This window comes from Ailuropoda melanoleuca, chromosome 1, assembly GCF_002007445.2.
Source record: "Ailuropoda melanoleuca isolate Jingjing chromosome 1, ASM200744v2, whole genome shotgun sequence".
Classification (NCBI taxonomy): domain Eukaryota; kingdom Metazoa; phylum Chordata; class Mammalia; order Carnivora; family Ursidae; genus Ailuropoda; species Ailuropoda melanoleuca.
In genome coordinates, this window is record NC_048218.1 from 119,528,301 (window position 1) to 119,544,158 (window position 15,858).

Below are 15,858 nucleotides of genomic sequence, written 5' to 3' on the forward strand. Positions count from 1 at the left end.
CTCAGCTCTGGGCTGCAGCGGGGCTCACAGCCATTGCCACGTTGGCCTCTTAAGTTAATCTGAATTGTCATCTTGCCTTCCCTGCCTACTTTCTTCTACCCCAGGCGCCCCTTTTGAAGTTGCATGGAGCTCCGTAAGTAAGCGGAGTAGTGGGGAGAGCACCAACTGCTTTTTGGAGCAAGTAGTTTCTGGTGATGGGCCGGTGGGAAGCTGGCCAATCTAGACCCCCGTTTTGTTCTTTGGGAAAAGAACTCTAGAAATGTTAAAACAATGACGATACTTGCACGACCCTGATGGACAGCTTCTTCTACTTTCTCTCCTTTCACTGGGACCTACTGCTTGATGAAAGCAGGAAGACCAAGCTACCCCATAATCTAGAAGGGAGGATTGCCACTGGAATTTCTCCAGAGCTTCAAATCCTGCTGCTGGCCTCGTCTTGCAGGCCCTGCCGTTGGTTTAAAGGTTGCAGACAAAGCCCAGCGCTCTATCCTGATCCATCTGGGCCACTCCCTCTGTCATCAGTCATTGTCAATGCGAGATGTCTGTGTAGCTGCACAAGGGCGGTGTCTGACCCCAAGGGCGTTGGAAATGTTCTTAGAGAAGGCATTGTTTGCTCGCTGCCTCTGGAAGCCAAGCTCCAGACATTCTAGGGAGCAAGCAACCCCTTGGCTGGGGCAAAAATGCAGTCTAAGTGGAAAGAGGCAAGACTGTGCTTCTAAAACCTACAGGAACTTCATTCCTCCTTCACGGCTGAATTCTACGATGCTTCTAAATCTCCTTAGCCTCTTGTCTTTTCCATTTGTGGTCTCTCTTTGGTCAAAGGCATGGGGAGAATTCTGAAAGAGGGAGGCGAGGGCCTGGGGCCCGCCGGTTTTTATTCAAAGACCATCGAAATGTAAATAACCAACGAAATGAAACTGACAAGATGCAACAAATGCGTCACAGGGAAAAACGAAATAACGCTCTTTCCAGACCCAGCGAGGCAATTTCCCGGGAGGAAGGCAGAACGCGGGGTTGTTTCTTGCCCAGATCAGGAAGGTGCGCTTCAGGGTCGTGGAAACACATGGAAAACTGCAGCAATGCACAGACGCCATTGGCTGAGCCGCCGCGGGCGAGGGGGTGGGGGTGCGGCCCCGGGGGAGGGCGTGCGGGCGTGCGTGCATGCATGCATGCATACATGCATACATACGTGCGTGGTCTCACACCCGTGCCCGCGAGTTCCATGATACCGAGCCCCTGAGGTCTCACCATCGATTTGTCATTTGGGCCCCGTGGGTGTTTCCCAAGAGTGGGTTATAGTCCCAAACACCTGATGGGGGGGTATCAGAGTTTTGGAAATGTCTCTACGTGAACCTGTAGTTACTTGCTGTCCTCTTCTGGTGGTGGTGCTGGTGGTGGAGGCTGGGAGGGCATACAGACCCCAGGTATCCTTCCCAAAACCCGGTCCACACATAGACCCCCCACCCCTGCTGTGGACAGGGCCTTGTGGCCTGGTCGGGCCTCTTCTTGCAACCCTTCCTTCCCTGCCCGTTTCCACGGCAGAAGCAGGCAGCCTGTTTCTGGACCTGGCCCCCTGTCCCGCTGCAGCGCGGGTTGTGGTGGGGACCCAGGGAGATGGCAGAGATGATCGCATTCTCCGGCCGTCAAGGAGTCTTTCTTTGCTTAAGGAAGGGGGCCACGTCTGCTAGGGAGGGGTCAGGCATGGTCATCTGCGTATTGACCTAGCCTCAGACCTATGTTTTAATCCATTTGAAGATGACTTTATTATATCATTCCGTATGGAAATGGCGAGGTCTCGCCAACTCAGACCTTTTTAAACATGGAAATATTATTCTCTTGTTAGAAGCCCCATTCGGCTAGAAATCTGAGTATCCAGTCTTTTTTGTCCCCCCCTTAACATTTTGTTGCCTCCTCGCCCTCCTCCCAACCGCCTCTCCTTTTGGCTCACCGAAATCTGAGTGCCACTTTTCTGGGAAAGCCTGATATTCTGACTTCAGTTTTGTAATTTAATGATGGAGAGTTTCCTTAGTAAACCAAATTTAGAGTCCTAGAATGCTTATCTTATATCCAGACCTTGAACATAAAAGGCATTTTATACCCACAATTGTTCATTTAATGAGCAATTGCAGAGTGCAGGCCGGTTAAGGGATTGAGCTATATGCACTATTATTGCAAGAAGTATTCCGAAATACCAGAAATAGGACGTAAGCTCTGATCAGGGAGACTGCGAGCACAATTACCTTCTTTTCAAATCCTTCTGTGACACTGCGGGAGGAAAAAGGACTTTGAAACTTGAAAGGAAAGAGCTTGCTTTCAACCTCAAAAGCTAGGAGGAAAGGGCTCTGAAATTTGCTCAGAATTCCCAATTCACCATTAGCCTGTTTCTTCCTTTAGCCTCAAGGCATTCTCCGCTTTTTGAAAAGATGTTAAGAAATTCAGTCACAATAGAGAGCCTAGTTTTGAACATGTTTCACTCGGTCCATTGAGGTCTGGGCTCCAGCCTTTGTGTGGGGTGAATTGAGCTGAGCGGCTAGCTGGTTGGAGACAGGCGAATGAGGAGTCCCTGTGCAGTCGCAAATTCTGGCAAAGAAAGAAGCTCCCCCCCCGCCCCCGTCCTTTATTTTACAATATGCATTCCTGCACAACCCTGCTAGTGGTAATATGTGGAGTTGAGCCTGTTCTTAAGTCAATACAGAGTACTTGGTTTATAGCAACTCTTGTTAAGTTTGTCTTGTAATTGAAGCTGCTGTTGACCTTGCTTGGGGACCATTTGTAAAACCGTTTATTTAGCATAAACTGAAATAATAAACCCTCCTTCTCTCGGGCTGATTGTGATAGGGTGACATTAGTTTGATTTAATGATTAGCCGCCTGACCCTTCTGCTGGAGAGAGCGGCTTGAATAGAGAGAGTTCACTCGGAAGCACTCAGAAAGAATACTAATGAGCTTGTTAAATTTAGCATGGCTCCAACCACGTTTAATTCATCTAATGGGAGCAGCACTGCCTGGGAGAGGGAGAGGGGACGGGAGAGGGAGGCAGGGAGACACCGAGAATGTTCCTAGAGGGTCTGCACACTAGAGAAAGCCCACCAAGAGAAGTTTGCAGAAAGTAGCTAGCCAGAGCCTGGGGTCCGAGTTGTAAGTATCGCCCATTGTCTTATACTCTGTGTCTTCTCTTGTCCGGGGGAAGAGAGGAGTAATGGTGTTAAAATGGGATTTAAGGGAACAGTTTAAAAACCGATGTTAACTTTTGAAAAAGGCGGCCACATGCATGCACCGTGAGCTCCTGATCTGCTCATTTTGCTAGGGTGACAGGAGGTGTTCCTAGTTGGTGATGTGGTACAGGGTTTTATTTTTATATTGGAAGAATTGTCTGAAACATTTATCCGAGGTCCAGGCGGGCAAAGCACTGGCTTCCTGGCTTGCAGTGAGAAATCGTGCAAGAGCTTGTGAGGACGTGCACAGGAGTGTGTGTTCGAGTCCTGCTTCACGCAAGCACGCTTTCTTCAAGCCTTTCTCGAGAAAGGTCTAAGCAGCGTGTGCAGCAGTTTTCAGAGATCATGGCACTAAGACTCGATGTCGGTTGCCTTTGGATGAGTTTGGAAAACCTGGGGCAGTTTGTAAAATGTGCTGCTTGGACAGCTCTCCATCTGGGGACAGGAGTTTGTTAACTTCCAGTCGAACGTGGGCATCCACAAGGAAGGAGGTACAGAGGGAGATTATGATGACAGTATTTAAAATAATTTTTTCCTGAAGCTTTTTGGTGAATTGCATGTTTCCGTGTGACCCCCGAGTCAGCAGCTGTTGAACATAGAGAAGCACGAACAGTCCCCTTGTGTTTGGCCGTTAAAGTCCATTGGCAGATGCTCCTGGAGCAGTGGGCTGTTTGCTTACATTTTTGCAGCAGACTTCTGCTTGTGGCCGTGCTGGACAGTACGTTTCTGTCAATAATTTGGCCTGGCGTGGCCTGTCTGCACTGACTCTCAAACTTTATTGAACAACTCGGCACAACTGAACGAGATTAGACAGCTTTCGTCCTTTGGCTTACTGAAGTGGTTGCTAAATTTATAAGAGCAGGCAGGAATATTGGTTGGAAAGTTTCCTTTTCACTGTAGAGAGTGTGCTCTCCAGCCTCAGAGCTGTTTGTATCCTGGAGTGTTGTACTGTCAAGTTTTGATCTGAGTGCCCGTCAGGAGCAACCTAGTACACCAGGTAAACTTCATGAAGTATTAGTCTACTGGAATTTTTTGGAGAGGAGGGAGGGTAGCTAACAGTGTGTTAGCGTCGACTGTTGTAAAAGTCAGTCTGATGAACGTTTCTACACTCAAAAATTTCGTGCCTGCAGTTTACTTTACTAAGGCAATTAGTTATAATTTTTTCTTGTATTCAGCATGTAAACTTCACTTATGTCTCGTAACTTTCATGTTCACACGTGTTAGTTTAGCTCTCAGGAAGAAAATAATAAAAGTTTAGCACTTGTGAAAAAAATCACTTAGCTGAAAAGACACCCCATTTCCACTCCCGCACCACCACCCCCCCCGCACCCGCCCCACCAATTACTTCCTTCTCCCAGGAGGCTGGGGGGATGTGGGAGGACTCTGGTCAGACCATGCCAATTATTCAATTATTTGTGAAGTTGGATTCAACTGCTCATCATAAAGGCTTGGCTTCTAAGAAACTCACTCTATTATAGGGATGCAGCTTTAAGAGAAGAAAAGTTAATTTCTTCGAAGAAGATTAAGTCAAGGGAATCCTGTTTTCAACCTGGAACAGATTAGTGGAACTTGGTTATTCATCTTAACCAGAGAATGCTAATTATGTGTTTCAGTGGCTCTTGGTGAGGGCTCCCTGGCTTTCCAGACGCAGGTCCATTCTACAGAATTTGCACCTTAGTGCCACAAGTTCACTTCAGGTTGAAATTGGAAATAAAGGTTTTATACAGGCGCAAATTAGTGGAAAATATGACTTTGGCCATTGGTAGGTTATAGGAATTTTTATAAAGCCAACTAAGAGTTTTAATGTTTTTGACACCCTTTTGCTTTTACCTAGCTGCAAATCCTTATTCTATAGCCTGCGACTTTACTGATAATGAAGTATGAGGGTGGAGTGGAGCCTGAAAGTATTAGTCAGATGGGAAAATAAAAACGTAAGGATATATTTTTTTGGGGTGCTTTGTTTTTAAATTAGCAGAAGCATGGTTTGAATTGCCTTTGTAAAGATCGATCTGTGAAAATGCGGGATTGCACCCATTTTTTTCCCCTTTTTAGTAGTTACTTGATAGATTAAACTCCTAATTTATCCCATACAAGATTTGGCGGTGAACATCTGCACGAAACAATGCTAAATAATGTTTCACAGTTACCCTGCAGTAGTCGGCAAATTCACTGTAAAGACCAAAGCATACCTCATTGTCTATTCTGTTTTGCAAGTTATTTGCTAGACTGAAAAACAAAACAAAACAAAACATTGCTTATTTCTTCCAATCCCAGACATAGGCAGAACGATGAAAATTGCTCCTGGCTTTGGGTAGTTCAAGTCATTAGTCATCCCAAAACAGTAGTCGTGACTATAGTATATATTTTCATGCTTGCCCATGTTTATAGCTATACTTTCTTCTGAATTTGTACAAACAGCCATGAAACTGTGAAAGCATACTTTTCCTGTGTTTTAGGGGCTCTTAGCCAGCGATAATTGCTTTATGAAATACTTCGAAGATCAGTTTATGTGTTGGGATAGGATGTGTTCAAAATCTGTCCACGTAAAATGTACGATGCTATTATTACTTACGTACATAAGTATATTTCAGATCGGGAATGGGACATCATTCTCAGATGAGATGTCTGAGCCGTGCCCGCACAGCTTTGTTCCCACCAGCACTTACCTTCCAGAACAGTCTGCTGGTGAAACGCAGAGCTTGTTTGGGGATACCTAGTGTAGAATGTGTGTGTGACTCCAACAGATGAATTGGCCCATTTGTTGCGGGTTCAGATCACTCGTTCGGTGCAATTTTATGCATGGGTTCTTTGATGTGCTATTCTAGAAAGGTCATCCAGTCACATTTGCAGAGAGCCCTAGAGGGTAGATGGGAAGTTCCTACAGATCAAAGGGAACAGAAGTATTAGGAAGCTGGAATATTGAATGTATGTGGAATTTTGTCAGGCTGTTTCTCAAGCATGTGAAGCAGCCTCTGGACCCCAGCAGAGAATGTGCCTGTGTCCACATCACTGACGCCTTCCTCGCCTGCAGAGCCATCTTGCCCTGGGAATTAGTCTTACCCCATTTTCTTCTTGGTTCTCAGCTGTTCTATGAGCTGCAGAAAGCAGTGTCTTGCAAAGGGCACTATAAGTTGACCTTTACCCCTCATAACTAGTGGGTCTTGTGTCCTATTTCTAGCTCCACTAACCCAGTGGATTATAGATCTGACTTAAAAAATAAAACAAAAACAAGAAAACTTCTGGATCACTTTAGGTCCTTCGACCCACAGATCACCCAGAGGCGTGGTGGGTGTCTGAGCTGCCTGATACCTGAGCGGCCCCGCTCCCTCAGACAGACGGGGGAAGCTGGGCACCCGTGGCCTCAGGCTGGCAAAACTTCCAGCTCCACTTGGGACCTGCAGGGACATTGGCAAATCCCTAATGAAAAGCTTCCCTGGCAGATTGACTTGTAAGCCGGCGATGATAATTTGCTGACCCCCTACATCTCAACTTAATAGGCTCATTTCCTGCTCCCCTTCGTCCTTCGATTTGTATTTTGGACCCTCATTCATAAGCAGTTTTGTCTGCAGAATATGCCTTCATGGTGTAGCTTTCAAAGTTGCCAAGAATGGGAAATAGGCTTCTTTTGGGGAGGAGGGCTGGAGAGGGAGACCTCATTGATGACTGGTTTTGCATTGCTCCTTCGAGTGGCTCACAGAACTTCCATTTTCCTTCTTTCTTTAGAGGATGAAAGTCCTGGACAGACCTATCACAGAGAGAGAAGAAACGCAGTCACCATGCAGCCACAGAGTGTCCAGGGGCTCGGCAAGATCAGCGAGGAGCCTTCGACATCCAGCGAGGAGAGGGCCTCGCTGATCAAGAAGGAGATCCATGGGTCCCTGCCGCACCTGGCCGAGCCCTCCGTGCCCTACCGCGGGGCCGTGTTTGCCATGGACCCCCGCAATGGTTACATGGAGCCTCACTACCGTAAGTGGGTCCTGCCCCACCGCCCTCGGTCGGGGAGTCACGGAAGGCTGGGCATGCGCGCACATGCATGCTGTCTGAATTATTGGGCTGGTGTGAATTTATATCAATGTTTAACTTACTGTCCAGTTTTTGTTTTCCTTCTCCTACGTCCTGTCCATTCCTCTTTGTAGAGAGTGCCATTTTCGGACGTGTCTAAGCGAGTCCGAGCCTCCATGGGGCAGCCTTCAGGAAGGACACCGTCCATCTGTGGCTAAGCCACATGGACCGTTGCTGGGAACGAGAACCAGATTTCTTCCACCCAAGCAGACACTGCAGGAGCAAAATTGGTTGACGGGGGGTAGTTATTAAAGTGGGCTGCCCTGGCAGAAGTCCTGAACACCCGCTCTCCTCATTTTGAATGATTTTTTTTTTGCTTCCTTGTTGAGGACGAACCAACCCCTTTTGAGCAGATGAGTGCTAAACTCCTTCCATGTGGAAGATTCTTCTACATGTTTGACTTTCTTCTCTACCCAGCAGACCAGAAACACGGGAAGCTCCTTTTCCACCGCTCGTAAGGTTTCACGAATTCACTAGGACTCAGAACCCAAATATGTGATGGCTTTCTCCAAAGAAAAATGTATACGGATTGACTTTATTTGTGGCCTGTTTCTGGTTAGAAAAATATAATTTGGTTGGGGGGTAATGAAGTCCATGTTGAGGTGCCAAGACTGCAGCTCTTGATTACAGATTTATCACCTCGCCGGGATACAGACTTGCCATTTAACCTCCCGGCTCCAATTCCAGATGACGCATTGCGCTCCAGAGAGGGGGACTGGTTTGTGTTTCCCTTGTTCCACATCATTCAGAAATTTTAGTGTTTTAAGGCAAAAGGTCATTAGCCAGATGACTGATTAGCGAGGACAGCTGATTAGTGCCTTTTTTTTTTTTTTTTTCTCAAGAAAGTGCCCAGGATAAAAGCTAATTTCATCCCTTCGTTAGCTGGCTTGTAGCAGAGGGGAATGTTCCCTCATCAGGGTGCAGATCAAAGAGGCTGGAGCAGCCTTACGTCTCAGCAACTGCTTTCTCGCCGACCAGATTACATTGTTGGGAGAGATGGAAGGTACATTATTTTTTTAAGTGGTCAGAAGCATGGAGGAAAAGGTTTAATGGATTCTTCTAAGCTTTTAAAAAAGGCTGCAGCTTCTCTGATTAAAAGCGCTTCTCCGCCCTGTTGCTACAGTTGTTTTTACAGATCCAGAAATGAGGAGGAGGTGGGTGCTTACTTCTTTTTCTTCCTTCGTTAAAGTTTATTTCGTTTGCTTTGAGGAGCGAGAGTGTACAATAGGGTTGGCAGGGTGTTTCTCTGAGCACGTTCTTGTTTTCTACATTGCGATTTTCTTTGCGGGTCTCTATTAGATAGCATCCGTGCAGAAAACGTGAGGGGCTCTGCAGACTTCCTCCCTACATGAATACTCCCTGGGTATACTTACTTTTTTAAAAGAATCAGGTCTAGCTTATCACCCAGAAGTTCCCTGCATTGTTTTCATCCTTATGTGTGAACACAAACTTTCCCCATCTCATATTTACGTTTTGCTTTCTGTTCCAGATGCCCACTAATTAGTGAGGTATGTAACTGGCAGGACAGGTGATGAATACTTCTTTTCTGGTTGATGGAAGCGCAGATGACCATCAACTTTCTCTCTGTGCCATTCAACTTGCAGCTTGTTCTTGGTTTGTTTCTTCTAACGGTTTGCCCGTTGACTCCTCTCCCCTTCGTTTGAGGGATAGGCTCTCTGCACACCTGGGATCCTTGGCACCTCTTGGCAGAGGGCGTTTGTGACCCACCTCTTGGACCTCCAGTGGAATATTCACTAGCACAGGGCACTGCAGAGCTCTTAGTGGGGCTTGGAACTGTTCTGTTTAGAGGACATAGACCGATAGGTTGGATGCTCCTTAGCTTTCCCCACTGTATTGTTCAAGTCACTGTTAAAACTGCATGATGACTGGCAAACTATGTATGTTGCCTGTAACCAACTGGCAGATGCCATTTTGACCCACCATCCCAGTATACTTCTAAACTGGTCATAAATAAATGAGATCCTTACATATACAACACGGGTGGGGAGTTCTAGGGATCACACAGATTGAATTACCATTTAGGGGATTTGGGCTCAAGCTCCAGCTTTGCCATGTAATGGCTGTGCAGCATGGCCAAGTGTGCCGACTCTAAGAATCATTTCCTAACCGTTTATTTGATGTTATAATGTGACTGCTGATCCACAGTGTTTTCCTGAGAATTAAGTGAGACAGTGCAAATATAGTATTTAGTAAAATCTCTGGCTCATGGTGAGTGCTTCAGATTATTATGACACCTGTTTCCCTATGCCTCCACTTCCTCCTGTTCCTTCCTTTCCATCATCATTGCCACCATCATCACCACCATCACTACCACCTCCATCACCCCCATTATTACCACCATCACCACTACAATTAGCACCAGTACCACACCACCACCATCACCACTGTCATCAGCACCACCATTGTCATCATCGTCACCACCACTAGCACCACCACCATCACCCATTCACCGCCACCATGACCATCAACACCGCCACCATCATTACCAATACCACTACCATCACCACCATCACTGTCACCACCACCACCACTACCATCATCACTACCATTAGCACCAGGACCACCATCGCCACCATCACCACTGTCATCAGCACCATCATTGTCATCATCGTCACCACTGCTACCACCACCACCACCACCCAGTCACCACCACCATGACCATCGACACCGCCACCATCATTACCACCACCACCACCACTACCATCATCACTACCATTAGCACCAGCACCACCATCATCACCATCACCAACACCACCACCATCACCACCATTACCACCACCATCACCACGCAACACCAACACCATCATCACCAATACCACCACCACTACCTCCTCCATCACCACCTGTCTGTGATGAGTTCACTCTCCAAACCAAGTTGGTTTTGTTAGTGCCGCAGTCATGTGTGTTTCTCTGCCTTCCTGAGATCTGTGTCTTCTAGAAACAGATTAGGAATTGAGTGGATTCTAAGTCTTAGGAAAAGGGTTGGTGTGGTCAGCACTGTGTATGGTGGCCTCCTGAACATAACCTTTCTCCCTGAACCTTAGTGAATTGACTATGTATTTTTTTGTATTTTGTAAGTGAAGAAATATTAAGCTTCTCAAATGATTTTGAGGGTTTTTAACCTTTTAAATACTTGGCAGGAAGTGTTTTATGTAACAAATACAAACTTAATATATGTGGAAAAATGAAAGCTACAGAATTATTCGTATGAAATATTTTAAAGATATCGTAAACTAAGCCTGAAGGAGTTAGATAGGACCTAACTTTACTGTTTCTAGAACCCAATTGGATTATTTAGTCTTCTACCACTATAATGAGGATTTTTTGGTACTTTATAATAAAACCTTATCTGGATGTCATTATCCAGCTGAAGCTAATGCATGACCAATGCAATGCTGAAGTTGATAGGTCCTCCACAAACTTGTAGTGTATGAGGAAAGTGCGGTCTTTTTAAAACGAGGCACGAAAGTTCGATCATGTTCCTTTACTTGTCAGTCCTGCAGCAAAACTATCAAAACACAAGTTAGCTGCAGACCTTCAGGGGCTCAGGGTTCAGAAACATCTTTGTAAGCTGTTCCCTTTTCCCGTGACTTGTGTGCCAACCGCACCAGGTTGCTGGAGAGAAAAGACTCCTCCAGTGCAGTGTAGCCGGGCACGGGAACACTCCCAGGAATTCCTTCGTTTCTCTGCGGTTGGAAAATGTGGACTTTCCAAGATGCCTAATTTGTGCTTCTATATATACTGACTTTGTATTTCTAACATGTGGGCAGGCTTCCTGTAAGACCGGAAAAGGGAACATCGTTTCTCTACCCCCAGAAGGACATCTGTACAGTTTTTATTGCACAAGACTTGATTATCCTTGGGTCTGCACTGTTGCGTCTTCGCAAATGGCACTGACGCTGGATTCAAAGTATTTTAGGTTTTGCGGCTTTGACTTAAAAAGAGAGAGAGAAAAGAAAAGAAAAAAAAAATACCAGGGATCGCGGGCACTTCAAACATGCACAACATATGTTTGGAATAAAATCCTCCCGGGGGCACTGGAGGGTATCCTCCCCTGAAGGGTCGCTGTGGAGGGCTTGTATATCAAGGCAAGAAAGCAGACGTTCCAGCCGCATGGCTCAGACGTGGTGTGATACTGACAGGCGGGCAGCTGCAGGAGCACTGGTGCTTTGTGACTGGGGAGAGCACGGGAGGGGCTGGGCTTCAGAGCCCTGACCTGCTGGTCCTAGAGTCAGGAATCGGACCCCCATCTCCTGCCTGAAGATTTCTCAGCAGTTGTGAGCTGCCCTTGCTTTGTCGGTAGCCAGGTGCTGCCAACTCCCATCACCCCCGCCTGCCCTCGCTGCCGGGGGCGTGTATTCTCTTAGGGACTTGCACGGGCAGGTGACATAATAGTTAAAGCATTCCTCGTACCCTGGCCGATGCTTAACTTTTATTCTCTTCTCTGTTACGGAAAACATGTGTTTCATTGTCTTCCATCTTCCTGTGAGGAGTCTCGTTTTCTGACTGTCCCTGCAGGAGTCTTTGAGGGGAGCGTCTCAGATTCATGAGGCCTGCCACACGGGGCCCCTGCTGGTTCTGTTACAAGGAGTAGAAGGACGTCCCCTTTTCTAAAATTTCAGGTCCTTTTTTTTTTTTTTTTTACAGTTTTATGGTGGTGAAGATGCTTTTCTTCTGCCCCCAGCTGCTCCCAAGCAGTAGTAATCCCTCATGGAAAATATGATTCATTCCTTCATGCAAATGGTTTGATTGAAAACATACCACTGGTATTCTTCCTTATGTTTCCCAGCTCAGATGACAGAACTATTAGTTGCTAATTAGCAAAACCTGAGGAATTAGCTTAAAGAAAAGAAACTGAATTTTTAATTGCTTGCATTTATTTTCTGTGGAAAGCTGATGTGCCGAGCACATTTGCCTTCTTGTGTGCTAAAAAAAAAAAAAAGTAAGTTTTTTTTTTTCCCTACCTGTCTGTCTTTATATTAGGTGACTTTCTACAGCCCTTAGAAATACATCTTCTAAGCGAGTGGAAGAGAAGATGTGAATTTTTAACAGGTGCACCTGCTCATGTCTCTCTTACTGTTGGAGTGTCATCTGGAGACTGTAAGACACACAAATGCCTACAAGGCACAAATGAACAGTTTGGGGTCGACCCAACTGCACAGGCAGTGACAGTCCCTGAGCACACACCGTTCCGCTCTCGTTCAGGCTGTCTGTTACCTCTGTGGAGAGCAGTTGATGAACCAATCAGGTGTGTTTGTGGGTATCGTTTTGTTTTTTGAAAATTGCACCACTTAGCCAGAAAGATTGATGTTGGGTCATACTTTGGGGGCTTTGCCAAGTACATTGCTTCTTCCCCTCATAGTCTTGAACCATAGGGGCATCTGGAGCAGGGAGACGCGAATCGTCTATGGGCCTTTGCGGAACTGGTATTTGTGAACTTCAGAACAGGTCCGTGATTATTCTGGTCTTTCTATTAGAAATTCGGTGTAACGATCCAGGTTTTCATGCAGTAATCCAGAGGTGACACTTAGGGCTTGCAAAGCGTGAGCTACTTCCATAGACTTAAAGGAGCTGTTGCAAGGTAACTAACTCACTCTGCCGAAAGCGGTCGAAGTGGAGGGATGATTTTTAGGGTTCCAGGTTGACTCTTGCCAGTAAATCTTGACCTCATATGACTGTGATTCTACAATTCAGTCTTGGGAGGTAGTCTGGGAAACTGGAAACCAGAGGTGAGAAAAGCACTGTCATGTTTGGAGAATTTTATTAGATTTTATTCATTGAATTTTGGGGGATGCCTCGATTGGAGGAGAGCAGGGAGAAGCTTGAAGGCCATTCAGGAGAAGGAAGGACAGAAGAGGCTTGGGGAGACTGTGTTCTAGGGAAAAATCAGTTGGCTGTTGGCCGCGCCCTGGCCCAGCCCCCCTTCCCTGGAGGCCCATGGCAGTCCTCCCTGCAGGCGAGCCCGGCCCTCTGGCCACTGCCTCGGCCACCCTGCTCCCACTGTTGTTCCTCTTGGAGTCATTCTGTGCTTTCCTCCTGTCCTCACGTCCTACTGACCCTTCAGGGCCTGTCTAGGGATCACTTCCTTTGCAAGTCCATTTCACAAAGGTGTTTCCCTTCCCTGGACACCAAGTAGACATAGAATTCTCACCTCAGCACCTCACAGCTGTGTTTTGTGTTGGCCACGTACGTTGGTGTTTGGAATCACATGGCGGTCCAAGGGCCATCCCCAGCTCTTGCACCTGCCGGAAGTCCTGGGGCAGGACCAGGGGGCCCTTCAGTGCCACAGAAGGCCGTGCTGTTCCTTTGCTTGACCTTCGTCACACCACAGGTGAAGTGTGCCCTGAGCCTGCCACTCAGGAGGGGCCCCTTGGCAAGACACTGATGCTTCTGCTTTTATTTCTAGCCCCTGTGTGCTGCCTCAGGTCCGAACGTAGTCACCCAGTCCTTTCTGAAAGTAGGCATTTATGACACATTGATATATTTCTAAATGGTACATTTCAAAAACAGCAACATTTGCTCTCGTGCACGTACAGCAGCTGTAAAACTGCTCGGGTTCTCATGAGATGGATGGCGGTGCTTTGGGATAAGTTGTCAGTTTACTCACAGACTTGGATAAGGACCCTCTTTTTAAGAACCGTGGGATTAGACAGGAGATCCTCCTGGCTCACGTGTTTTCACACCCATCTAAAATCAGACAGGTAGGTGTTTTTTCTGCGGTTAAGGGGAGCATGATATTTGTCTCTCCTTTTCCAAATTTTAGTGATTTGTTTTGCATTCAGTGATCTCTAGGCGATTCATGATTTCGGTAACATCTTTCCAACTTGTTAGTGTCCAAGTAGGCGTGTAATCCGTGTTAACAGGAACCTCATCTACAGATCGGTTTGGGATTATGAACTCGGTTGCTTAAATATTCCACGTAATTATTTCCCTTTTCTAATTTGGCACCCACCCAACACAGTGGAATTTTTTTTTTTTTAGTTGCTTGTCATTCTTTCCTTCCGTCCCTCCCCCCCACCAACCTCTTAGACTAAAGCATGAGAAACACAGCAACTCCTACCACTTCTTTTTTTTTTTTTTTTAAAGATTTTATTTATTTATTCGACAGAGATAGAGACAGCCAGCGAGAGAGAGAACACAAGCAGGGGGAGTGGGAGAGGAAGAAGCAGGCTCATAGCAGAGGAGCCTGACGTGGGGCTCGATCCCACAACGCTGGGATCACGCCCTGAGCCAAAGGCAGACGCTTAACCGCTGTGCCACCCAGGCGCCCCAACTCCTACCACTTCTCAGCCATCTGCTAACAACTTTCTGTCCCATTTCCTAATGGAGCAACATTATCCTTGGTCCCTCCTCCTTTTTCTTGTATAATTAAAGAATGTTACCTTTGATGTTTCCCGAAAGTTGTATCTTCTGCCCTGCTTTAGCTTTCTTGATCTTGTACCTATAAATTTGTGCTGTATCTTCTTCAGTTTTAGTGAAAGGGCCGGGCTTTTCTCTCTTTGTGCCTTTTACAGTTTGATTTAATAGAGGTTAACTGATCTGGCATTTTATTGCTCTGTCCTTCCTATGTTCTGATAGCGTTTGGATTCTTACGGTCCTCTTTGAAAAGTATCCAACTTCCTCAGATCTTTTAGCTTTTACATTTTTGTTCTTTATACTTTGGGTCTCTCCTAAAATTAATTGTTCTTATCTTCCTAATGTTTTCCCTTCTTTGTGGGGGGTCCGGGCTTTTCATCAACCTCAGTTCTGGTGAGTTTCTTCCTCTTCGAACAAAATGAGGAAGATTTTTGATTCATTCAGCTGTTGGTATTTTTTTGTTCATCTGTTAGTCATTTGTTGTTTCAGCGCATGCTTACTGGCAGCCTCCTAAGTGCCAACCCGTGTTAGACAGCACGAACAAAGTTGTTGCTTCCATGGACCTTCAGGCTGGTGGGGCATTGGGACAAGTAGGTAATTCCATGCAAGAAGCCAACACAAAGGATGTTTCAGAAAGGCAAATGCAGAGTCCTTTGGGAGCCTGTTACAATATGCCTGACGCAGACTTGGGTCCAGAGGGCTTCCTGGAGGAAGGGACATCTGAGCTAATAATCCCTGTGGCAAAGAGGTAGAGAGATCCTTCGTAGAGGAAGTCCTTTGTGAGGACCCGGGAAGAGAGTGGTTGGAGGATGGAGCTCAGGGAAGAGGGTGGTAGCAGACGAGGTTCCTGGGGAACCCCTGCTTCTCTGCCTGAGTCCCTGGGGTCATCCCCAGGACGTGTGTCATAGCTTTGGGGTATTTCAACAGATCTTTGGATAACTGTGTTTCCCCTTGCTAACCCAGAGTTTCTCTGTCTCAGAGAGTTCAATTCACGTCCTCCTTCAGATTTGCAGGCATGGAATTCCTGTCGCCCTTCCGACTTCTAACAGTGGCTCTTTCGTCGGTCGTCAACCATGGGCTGCTTCTCCCTCTGTTGTGTGTCCCGTCTTCCCTCGAAGACAACAAAATCCGTTAATACTTGTTCTCAAACCCTTCTGTGTTGGGTAACCTAGATAACCACAGTATCTTTCTTTTCTTTTCTGTTC

General features: G+C 46.5%; 1 protein-coding gene across 1 annotated transcript in view; it reads left to right on the top strand.

The window, feature by feature from the left end:
- GLI3 (GLI family zinc finger 3) overlaps positions 1–15,858 on the top strand; it is a 278,170-nt gene that overhangs the window by 82,050 nt on the left and 180,262 nt on the right. The window contains exon 3 of the mRNA XM_002914138.4: positions 6,938–7,180. Within this exon, the coding sequence (XP_002914184.2) occupies positions 6,938–7,180 (243 nt within the window). The remainder of the gene's footprint in view (positions 1–6,937; positions 7,181–15,858) is intronic.